This window comes from Limulus polyphemus, unplaced genomic scaffold, assembly GCF_000517525.1.
Source record: "Limulus polyphemus unplaced genomic scaffold, Limulus_polyphemus-2.1.2 Scaffold1373, whole genome shotgun sequence".
NCBI lineage: Eukaryota > Metazoa > Arthropoda > Merostomata > Xiphosura > Limulidae > Limulus > Limulus polyphemus.
In genome coordinates this window covers 138311-150053 of record NW_013666983.1, presented here as the reverse complement: position 1 = coordinate 150053, position 11743 = coordinate 138311, and the positions used below count along the sequence as shown (strand labels likewise).

Genomic DNA, 11743 nt, shown 5'->3' with positions numbered 1-11743 from the left:
CTCATTCTTGTGGTGTTTGGTTTATTTTCAATAACCTCAGTTCTATCGCAAGGGATTTATTATTTGCAGTTTGACACTAGAGGTCTTACCGTATTTCTTTGGTTCGCTCACACAAGCTGTGCTAATAAACCTTAAAAAGGTCAATCAAAAATGCATTAGATCTCTACGTCGCTGATTATATTTTCAGTTTTACCTCTGGCGAAAAAAAAATAAAGTCTATAATATAATCATTAAACAGTTGGTCCACTATATAATACCAAATAATAATAAATTAGGCGCAATGCCATAATAGTATTCATACACTTAAATTAATTTAGGTTACTATATGGTGAATTAAAAATTACTCTCAAACCACATAAATATTACAGAGCGCGCTTCAGCAACGATGTTGTTATAGTAACGAATATATTTATCTTCACCATGGTAGTCTTTATGTAACGTACCAAATATTAGAACGTTTATAATGTTGATTTTTAGAATATACTCTTCTGCAGCAGAGTTAGCTATTGTTGTTTTATATTTTACATGTTAACCTTAACAAAGAGTTTAGGTATGCGTATTCATATTCCTTGAAGTTGAACTAACCAGGTAATTGAAGAGCTAACACTATGATTATTAGTATTAATATTAGCATTATTACTAAGTACGAGTTAGAATTAACTAACATTAGGCCTTAATACAGTAGTAAATAGAGTTATTAGAGAGCCTTGATTAGCTCAATGGTACTGCATAATATTATTGTTGGTCTTAACATTGAAGCCATGAACCAAATTCTTGCAAGTTATAGGTCAGTTGCCCTATTTTATAATGAAAATCATAAAGCTAGAGACTTTATGTCAGGTGGTAGGGTATTAAATCAGTTAATAAAAATTTAACAATTTTTTGGTGTCGTTTTAACAAATGTGTTTTTTTTTTATACACCCAAGTGATCTGAACACTGGCTCAGCTAGCTCTTTTGGTAGACCATAAGACTCTTAATCTGTTAAGTAATTTAAATTTTGAAATGAAGTCTGGCTGAAATAAATAATTCCTTTGATCAGTTTAATCATATTTTCTTGTTTGTAAAAATATGGACAAATTTTACTCTTTCTAGCAATGAGTTTTACTCTTTGCTTGACAATTACCACAGCCTGTAAACTTTGTTTTCTGCAAGGCTCAAATTGTGTACTAATGTTTATCAATGGCTGAGTCAAGCCAATTTAAATATATAATTATTATTTAGTAAGGTAACACCACTACTCATCAAAATTCTTGAATTTGTCCTATGAATAGGCAACCTCTTAATTGATACGCAGCCACTGGGCAAATAACTAAACTCTCATTTGATATATGGTTGCCAGGCCTAAAAACTAATATTATAATAAAACTTATCAAAATTACAATGATAAAAGTATTAATTGTTTCAAGCTTTTAACTTAACTGTTACTATGCTAAACTCCTAAAGTAAAATTTTAAAACTTAAAAGTCTTAATAGTACAGCATAGCTACCATAGTATAACTACCAGTAATGTTTCTGTGTCATGCATAGTTCATACTTATGTAGTTTAAGACAACAAAATTTATATTAAAACATAAAGCTTTGTTTAGGTTTTGCTTGTAGCTTAATATGTGATAGTATAATTAAATTGCTGTAATTCCAAGTTCTTGCAGTTTAATGTGTGCTAGGTAGAATTTCTAAAACTGCAGATACCAGAATTAATACTCATTACAATAAATAAAATCAGTTTTGATATGATACACATTAATTTGCAACTAAAAATTAAAATTTATGTTTAAATTATGAAATCACCAAAAAATTTAACTCACATTTTCTCAAAGACTAACATAGGATTTTGTCAATATGCCTAACTACTTGTGGATTTATGTTTCTATGTTTTTATTTTAGTTTTATAAATTAACCTTAAGTATAAAACTAATTGAAAATAGGCTAAAAATAAGGCTCTCATAAAGATAAGTAAAAATAATATTGTAATGTTTTTATCAATGACTAACTTTGTTGAAGGAACTTCCTGTTCCTTGCTGAGCAGCAAGGTAGACAAGGCTATCAGTTTCAACCAGTGACCCAGCAAGTGCAAGAGAGCCAAAACCTGACAGTGAACAATTCTATCATAACTCTGGGAAACCAACAGAGCCCAAGTTAGGCCTGACCACTGACTTGGGAGAGCACAACAAAACGTTTTGCTCCAAAACATTTTATGGAGTCAGCCTACCTCTCTCAGGGCTGGGTGAGTCTTGATATTTGCTTGTCAAAGTAAAAGGGAGAGAGGTCCTTGATAAGGAAGCGACCAGAACACTAGTAGATCTTGTGGCAATTCAGGCACTTCAAGCAAAACCACCAATTGAGCCTGTCAGTACAAACTTAATTCTGGTGAATGGATATTATATAGGTGTTACTCTAAGTGATAAAGGTAGTCATTGCCAACCTTTATTTTGGCATCAACACCCTTGGAATGGGCATATTGCAGAGTTCTTTTAGTCAGTTTAACCTGTGCAACTAGTGAACTGATGTTCTTTGGGAAAATTATTTAATTCTGGTTGGATCAGACCCATAAATAGCGGACTATATGAGTGTATGTGAGAGAGGAATTCATAGTACCCTTGTGTACACATGTAGTGTTCCACTTTACTAAGGATGAAGTAGTGCACTGGTGACATGTAATGCAGTTATATAACTAATGCATGAAATAAGCTTTTTCCTGTCCAGAAAGCAAGCAGCATTAACTTCAGCAGTTATCTTTCTAATGAGGGATGAAGTTCTGGTATCATGAATGATCAGTTATCCAGCTTCACACTGGAATTGTCATTAGCAAGGTGAACAAATAGGAGATAACCAAGGCTTCTGGTAATGCTAAGATTGCATCCATGTGCCATAGTTAAAAGCAAGAACATGGTTATCAAAACATCTGAGATAACTAATTGAGAATCCTACAGACAATCTAGACTCAATACAGTGGTAGAAACTCAGTGACTTGGTGGATAAATAAGCTGATGTAGTTATGTGACCAGATGGCTGATTAGATTGAATAACAGTAACACAGCATACATAAATACATGTGATGCACATCTAATTAATTAAACCACCACCATCCAAGCTTTCCTGGAGCACTAGGAATATAGTCACCACTGAGGTACAGTCAATTTTAAAATAAGATAATGCTTGATAGTCTCCAGTAGTGATTGTCAGGAAGAAGGAATGTACAACCAAGGTTCTTCATTTATTTTAGATGGGTAAATTCAGTAACTCATAATGATATATTTAAAAAGGACTCAATGATTCAGTATGCTGGACCTGATATCCAGATACTGGCAAGTCAAATTGGAAAACAAGAGTAGACTTAAGACAGCTTTAAGCATGATAGATGCCTTGTATGAGTTTCACATCATACCATTCAGCCTGTATAACATGGCTATCACTTTCGAGAGACTAATGAAACATACCCAAAGGACTGCAATGGAAGAATTTCCTGATCTGTGTTGATAATGTCTTGGCATTTTGTTGCACATATGAGTCAGTTGCTAAGAGCCTGAAAATGGTATTACAGTGGATAAAAAGGCAGGCTTGAAAGTAATATCAGGAAAATGTGCATTGACATGCATGAAAGTAGAATTTCTCAATCACACTGTGTGTGCAGATTTAACCTCCTTGTATCCTGCTAAAATAGCAGCATTTAAAGATTGGCTTTAACGTGTAACCAAATGATAAGTCTACAGTTTCCTAGGTTTTGCATCATATTGACGGTTTGAAGCTAACTCTTCTAAGGTTGCCACACTAATATCAGGTCTTATTAAAGATGCTAGGGATAGCAGAATTAAAGCAATGTTATTGTATTTGCAGGAGTGATTATAACATGTAATCATGTGTGTTAGTCATATGCTTAAGGATCCTGAATGCAAATATTGTACCACAAAGAAAGAAGTACTTAAAGTTGTAGTCTATATAAAACACTATTGACACTACTTGCATTGGTGAAACGGCTAATGAACTTTTAAAAATTCAGAAGGAATGATAGCATGCTGTATAATAGCATCACAGAATAGCATTTAGTCATACAGTATTGTCCCAGGCCTGCAAAATGGAAATGCAGCTGTACAGTGAGTGAGAACCTGTCCGTTGAATTTCCAGCACCTGGATACCATGTGAGAATTGAAACCGCTGCTGCCATGGTGGTAACAAGCTATATAGTAGGAGATTCCTTAATGGATGGATGCCACAATTATAGCCTGGGAAGAGCAACTGAAGGATTCTGATCAAGCAGGGATGGTTGATGTCGTGCAGTAAGGCAAATCATAACATGCTCAGATTAAGGGAGATACTATGGATACACATAACCTATGGTGCTTGTATGAACAGCTACAAATGAACAAAGGTATACTGTACCAAGGTTTTCAACCACCAAGCCATGGTTCTCAGTCTGTGTTACAGCTAGATATCCCCATTACTTTGGGCCATGATTTTGCATAATAAAAAATGGGAGAGCACCAATGTTTTTACCTGCACTTGTCATAACATTCAGTGGTGGTTCTATTCGCTGCAATCAAGTCAGGACTGATGTCAACACTGTATGTATGTGTGTTTGTTACCCAGAAAAAGAGTTGGCCTAAACAGGGTAAACTCCATCATGGTGGTGTTATTTTTTCCTACAAGGAATAGCCCTGAATATTGCTGATCCATTCATAGAGAAAATAAAACACAGTTACTTGTATATACTTGTGGCCATTGACTACTTAACAAAGTAGGCCGAGACTTATCCAATGGTCAATATGTTGGTACAATCTGTAGTTGATGTTTTATAGGGAACTGGATAGCCAAATCTGGGGCATCTGAAGAAATCCATATGAATCAGGGAATTAACTTCAACTTCCATCTGTTCTCTGAGTTGTGTAAAGTGTTAGCTGTGGTGAAGATGTGCACTTTGCCTTATCACCCTGGTCCTATGGTTTAGTAGAAAGGGTAATACAAGCTCTCAAGCTAGTGCTTACTAAGTTTGTTAATCCTAACTGAATCAGTTTCATTATATCATATATTATGATGGCATATCATGCAACTGAGCAAATGACAAAGGTTGTTTACTGAATATGTTCAGGTTCAGGTGTGCAGTCTTGCTCATGTAGATGTGACGTATGGTCCTCCACTTAGTGTATGTGGGTCACAATGTCTATAACAGTATGTGACATTGTTCTGGTCTGCAGTAATTGATATACGTGAACTTGTAGATCAGTGGTAAGAAAAGCTACCATACAATAGAAGAGGTACTATGATAACACAGAGAAGGAATGAATGTACCAGTGTAGAAACTTATTGTAGCTTTGGTACATGCCAGTAGCACAGAAGCTACTAGGCTGCAGCTGGATGGAACCATATCTTTTGCTCTGATGAGTTTGTCTATTGATGTACAAGTTACAGCAATTGAGAGGAATGTGAAAGTACATAGTACTTGATCAGCTACATCCATGCTTATCAGAAAACATATTAATATTAAAGATTTTTCATTTTCACCTAAGGTGAAATTGAAAAAAAGAATCTATGACATAGAGGCCTAATGCATTCTTTGGCTGGCTATACTCTCTGCTGTGGACTGCAGTTTTGCCTATTCAAGGCTCATCAGCACAGCCTGGGTCAGCAGACCAAAGAAATACCATTAGGCCTTTTATAATGGTGAAGTATAGATATATATTGTGAACTAGCCAGACCACGAATCATAGGAAGACAAAAGTACAGTTTTATCTCACACCAACCTAAAAGATAAGAAGGAAAGAGCTGAGAGTACTTATCTAGTCATCCATAATTAACCAGATCAGGAAGTAACAGATCCAGAGGTGAGAGACATCTCTGACAGTTGGTAAATCCACAGATAGTGGCCTCTTAATCATTATGAATGGAATTAATCTTAATTACCTGCAGCTTGGATGTTCATGTAGTTGAAGTGTCATTGACTTTATATGTAATTTTTTTTGCATGCCACTAACCTTGAAACTCCCACCTACCTGATAATCAAGGTGGTTCACTGCATCATCACTTGTAAATTATCGTGCAACAACCCTTCACAATAGGAGTGCAACACATTCTCCTGATGTATGTTACTCCATCTATTCAATTCCACCTAACTATCACTTCTCATTAGGTTTCATCAGCTTATCAGTCTAGTGTATTCCTCCCTGTCTCTTTCTTCCTGAAGTCTTTTCCAAGTCATTCTTTGGAAGAGATTCTACAGTTTCGTAGGTGGACTACTTCCACTTCCTTCATCAGGTGACCATTTCTTTCTCGTTTGGGTACTGTATTTTGCCTGTTGACATACGTAACACATCGGTTTGACTATGACTTAGTACATTTGCTTTTTACTTTTTCTTATAGAGGTATGTCCTTATTAGATCATGGATCCCACTCAGTGGTGAGTGCTGGCCATCAAGGTATGCATATCTATGCATAATACAATTCTGCACTGTTCAGCCTACCATACATCATTCAGGGGTATATTATCAGCTGCCTAGTGACTCAGTTGCTCTAATTCCATAGAGTGGGTACCAGAGGTTGATGTTGCATGGTCCTGGCTCTGCTTGTCCTGCTGACCATGGTTGCTTGGGATGTCAGCTGGTGATCCATGTGCTCCAGCTTCTGTGTGGTCCTATCCAGAGGATGATGTTGCATGCATCATAACCTGCTACTCCAGGCACTCCACTTTGTTGAGGTTGGATCTGTGAGGATGATATTGCACAGGGTGGCATAGTGAAGGTTGTATGGGACATCACATCAAACTTGACTTCGAGTAGAGGCTTATCATCCCAATCTCAATGTATGCCCATGGCCAGTAATGCATACTGTTGAGATGGGGTATTCCACAAGACTGCTAGTAGGTTTTCCTCATGGTATTTTGTTTTAAAAAAATGTCCATTCTAGACCATGCTAACCCATGGGCTTTGATGGGTGAAACGGAAAGGGATGCTGCCCATCCCACCATCCATTTGATTGAATAAACAGGGATTTCATGGTCACACATTGCACTGTCTTCAATGTTGTCATTCTTCCAGATACCCCACTGCATTTCTACCCTTTCTTCTAGCAGAGTATGGGAATCCTTGCCACTTACAAATTCTTAGCTGCTGGGGTGGTGGACCATGGAGATAACTTCCTGAATGTGCTCAATTCCATTCAGTAGAGAGTAGGGCAGTGTGTTCTGCCAGTGTAGATGATGCAGGTCCTGCACATGTTTCACAGTCATATAATACAGGTGTTAAGTAGTTCTGCTACTTTGCAGTTCACCCCTCTTGTTAGGATCCATTGTCCTACCATTGACTGGATGTCGGTTCCCAGGGAGTGGTTTTGGATTAGAGCAGGATCAACAAATATAAGTTCTCACACCTGTGTTAAGTCGTGATTCTTCATCCTACCACAGTTATGAGGTTTTACTTCATGCACTCCTCCTCCTCTATGTGGTGAGTCCTGAAGGTTGATGTTGTGTGGATCTGGCTTGATTTGTCCCTGGACTGTGGTTGATCTGTCAGTTGGCCAGTCATCCAAGTGTTCCAGCTTCTTTGTGGTCCCATTCTGAGGATGATATTGTGTGGAGCACATGTAGTCCCTCCTGGCATTCCACCTTTATGAGGTTAATACCCAGAGGCAGATGATGTGCAGAGTGAATCTGATCTGATTGATTTAGGATTTGAAGCGAACTGCCTCACTGGCACATTCCTTTCTACTGTCATTCGGATGTTAGTTTCCTGGATGACTGGTGATGGTTGTGTATTTGCACACATGTGCCCTGTTTAGTTGAAGGGTATAGACTTTTCTCCCCCTATTCTACCCAACTTGAGGTGAAGACAATGTGGATCCTCTTCCTACAAAGGGTTGGATGTTGTATGCTCAAACCCTCCAAGTTTTGGACCAGAGTTGACCTACCAAGTAAGGTCTGTCATGCCCAGCCATTCTACATCAATGGGCACAACCCTTTTTCTCTCATTTATTGGATGTACTCCTCACAATTTTCATCCATTTATGCGACACTTACTACCACACTGGGTGAAGAGTATACCTGGTACAGAAGTGGTGCAGTCTCCCATGTATGTTTCTCTCCCAATGGGTGTTGTTTGGATGCTTTCAAAAGATACTTATCTACATCCCTCACACCTTTTCAATACAGGACTGTAGCTATTATGGGAGAGAAGGTAAGATACCAATATCAGGAGTTATTATTTTCTCAAACTGAAAATATATTTCTGATAGGTACTTATATCCTCTCACACTTTCCACCCATCCTTCCCACTACTGGTGCTTAATTTCTACCTGATCTTGAAGTGATAGTTAGGTGTAATCAAATAGAGGGAGTAATGTGCATAAGGAGGGTGTTTTGCACTTCTGTTGGTAGAGGGTTATTACATGATATTTTTCATATGAAGATGCATTGAATGACATTGATCATGGGGTAAGTGGGAGTTTAAAAAAAAATTGCATATAGAGGGCAGCACTGAACAAGAAAAGCTATCATGTGAGAAGAAGTAACTACCCATCGAAAATATATTTTCAATGTAGGAAAATAATAACATTTGGTTATGGTGGAATGGTTTTAATCATGCAGCTTGAAATATTTTATAAGTACACAGTTTTCTAAATACCTTTTTAACATTGTTTCAGTACAAGTTGCAGTTATTGACACATGAAAATACAGGCTGCAATTGTAATAGAGGGAGCAGAAAGTGACAGCCATATGGTGAAATTTTTAAAATAGCACCTAGCTACTGAACTTACATCTAGAAAGGTGATGTAAGCAGTAGTGGATTCTAATGGTCAGAAGTATAGGTTGCTGTCTGTGAACTTGAGTCATCTGATGTGTAGGAACCAATTTTGCAGGTATATAATGAAATGAATGGGACAACCACAATGGGCCAAGAGTTTCCTTGTTGCCCTTCAAATGTTACGTTATGTTAAACAACATAGGTCTTAATGAAGTATCTAGTATGTCACACATATCAGAATCTGACACTAAGATTTACAACAAAATTTTTAGTATTATGTAATTTGTATTCAAAAATGTACATATATAATTAATTGACATATTCTGAGTTTATGATTTCTTTTTCAACATAATATGCAAATGGAAAATTTTAAAAAATTTAATGTAATGAATCTTGATAGGTGAAAGGTTATTATGCATTGTAGGCATAATATGATTGTGTATAGTTTGTAATGTATTTATGATTAATTAAAGCTATAAACTTATGGAATGGTTTTTTTAATATCTGTTTTGCTTTGATTGAATTTCTGCATACTTTTTATGGACAGATATGTAGATGTGATATTCAGTATGGGATGATGATTTTGATTTGTTATTCGAAAGTGAATAGGTGACATCAGTGACTGCATTTTTGTCATTTTGTTTGTTCTAATGACATAAATATATTTATATATATATATATACATAAACATATATATACATTCTCAAACACATGTTTACTAGAACAGCCTGCTCTTGATATTTTTATACAAATAATTTTATATTTGTTTTAGGGGTGAATATGAATGCAAACCAAATGTCCTCAGGTAAAGTCTTAATTCTGTCAAAAACTGAATTAGACAGAATCAAAGGAAATGTGTATCAAGCAACACACAAGAGTGCAGAACTTCTGGCTCAGCAGGCTGAGCGAGAACAGATGAGAGAATGTTCCAGGAATATGTCAAAAAACTGGACAAATACAATAGTGGTAAAAAAATTTGAAATATCTGGAATATGTAAAATCTATATTAAAAAAAATTGAAATATCTCTACAAATATGTATTTTGAAATTTATACAGGCTTAATTTTAGTGTGTTTTTACAATATTTGTAATTTCTGAATAAAATAGAGGGATTGTAATTTTTATAGCATATAAGACTAATAATTAAAAACTTGTAAATGCAATTAATTGACTGAACAGTCTTAGATTTCTGGACTAGTGAAAAAAATAAATGTAAATGCCTGAATGACCAAAAATTTTTAGTGAACTCAATATTTCCTCCTTTGAACTTCTTAGTTTTCTGTATTAATTCTAAGCAGGTTCAATAGGCAGTAAATACTTCTTTTTTTTACATACTGTTTATATTAAAATGGGAAGGATGCTCACTAGTTTTATGAATATCATCGTTACCCCTTTAATTGTTGTACTACTTACTTTTATATCCTGTCCATTAAATGTGTTTTTGTTCATTGGTAGATTCAATTCAGTCTGTTGTTCTTTAATACATGTACTATGCACGAATTGCCACATATACATAAGGATTTACAGATCAACAAGATATTCGGTATCTGGTTGTGAACAAAATAAGTAATTAAAAGAATAATAATTAAATGACACTTCTAAATTTATGGGCATTTGAAGAAGAAAATAAGTTATAGTACACAACAATTAAAATTATTCCAAATTCTTTGCATCAGAGTGTCTTTTAATAGCATCCACTGTATTGATCATTTTTGTATGTTTGTTATATTTTCTCCAAAAACTGAGTGAAGGAATGCCATTTTAAGACTTTTCTATGTCAATGTATTTAGATTCCAAGTCACAGCAGTCTGAATTTTATTATCTCATTGATTAGAAAACAGTTTAAATGTTATCTTGTGACAGGATATTTGAGTGTTAAACTTCACACTTGGTGTTATGCACTTGTATATTAAAATTAAAAGGGTCTCAAGGTTAGAAACATTGATGTAGACTTGTTTAGAGAAATAATTGCTTTTCTCTTAAATAACTAAATTTATGAAGTAGCTTACATATTTAACTGATTTGTGCTGGTTAGGGTTGTTTTAAGGCTATTGAACTAGCTTATATATGAAAATGTTTATTTATGTAATGTTTGTTATATAGTAATGAGCTTGAATATCCAGGACATTGATGGACAAAATACAAAATTTCTGTAAGACATATAATAGTTTGGCATAGGTTGTCAGTTTGATTCTCCAGTGTGATAATATTTTTGAGTGTCTAATATATTGAAGAACCTTTAGTCATAAATATTCTAGTTTTACTGAGTTGTACAAATGTTTTATCTTCGAATTTGTATAAGGTGTAAAGTGTGGCAGTCTTTGTTAGTTGTCACATTAGGTTGTCACCTACACAGTTTGTTCTCAGAAGATATTAAAAGGGGAAAAGGTGGAAGCCACTTCTCAGTAACACCCATTTACTGATTTTCTCTTCAAGACTTTTTCTTTGTTTTAATTTTGCAGGGACAGAGACTAAAGAAACAGGAAGCAAGGAAGCAAAAACAGCAGAAGGAAGAGGAAGAAAGAATTCAGTTAGACTTAGAAGAAGCTCAGTATCAGGCTCAGAAAAGAAAAGAAGCAATAGAAAAAGCCAAAAGACTTCAATACTATCAAACTGATCGCATTAAAAAATTGCATGTGAGTTACTTAAAAAAAATACCAGTGTTAAAATTTTGAATTAATCCATAGGAAATTAATATATTATCTATGTATAATCGAATATTGAATTTTCAGCATTAACTATGTATTGGGGCATAATTATGGATTGATCATATGAAGAATGACTATGCGTTAAGGCTTATTGCTCTTTTCATCTTCTGATAATATTCTTATGCTAATATATATCATTACTTAATCTTTGGAATTCTGTACCTGCTGCTGAACACCAACTGATATTTTGATTACCATACAAGTTTAGTTACTCAAACTTTATTTTCCCAAAGCATATCATCTTGTATAACAAATCAATATATACACCTGGAAAAAAGTTAAGCACCCCCGTGTTTTTTTACAAGTGA

The 11743-nt window shown here is 35.2% G+C and overlaps 1 protein-coding gene across 1 annotated transcript in view; it reads left to right on the top strand.

Moving 5' to 3' along the window:
• Positions 1-384: 384 nt before the first annotated feature.
• LOC106463305 (coiled-coil domain-containing protein 173-like) overlaps positions 385-11743 on the top strand; it is a 29665-nt gene continuing 18306 nt past the window's right edge. The window contains exons 1-3 of the mRNA XM_022390768.1: positions 385-588; positions 9500-9693; positions 11190-11363. Of these exons, the coding sequence (XP_022246476.1) occupies positions 9508-9693; positions 11190-11363 (360 nt within the window). The 5' untranslated portion in view covers positions 385-588; positions 9500-9507. The remainder of the gene's footprint in view (positions 589-9499; positions 9694-11189; positions 11364-11743) is intronic.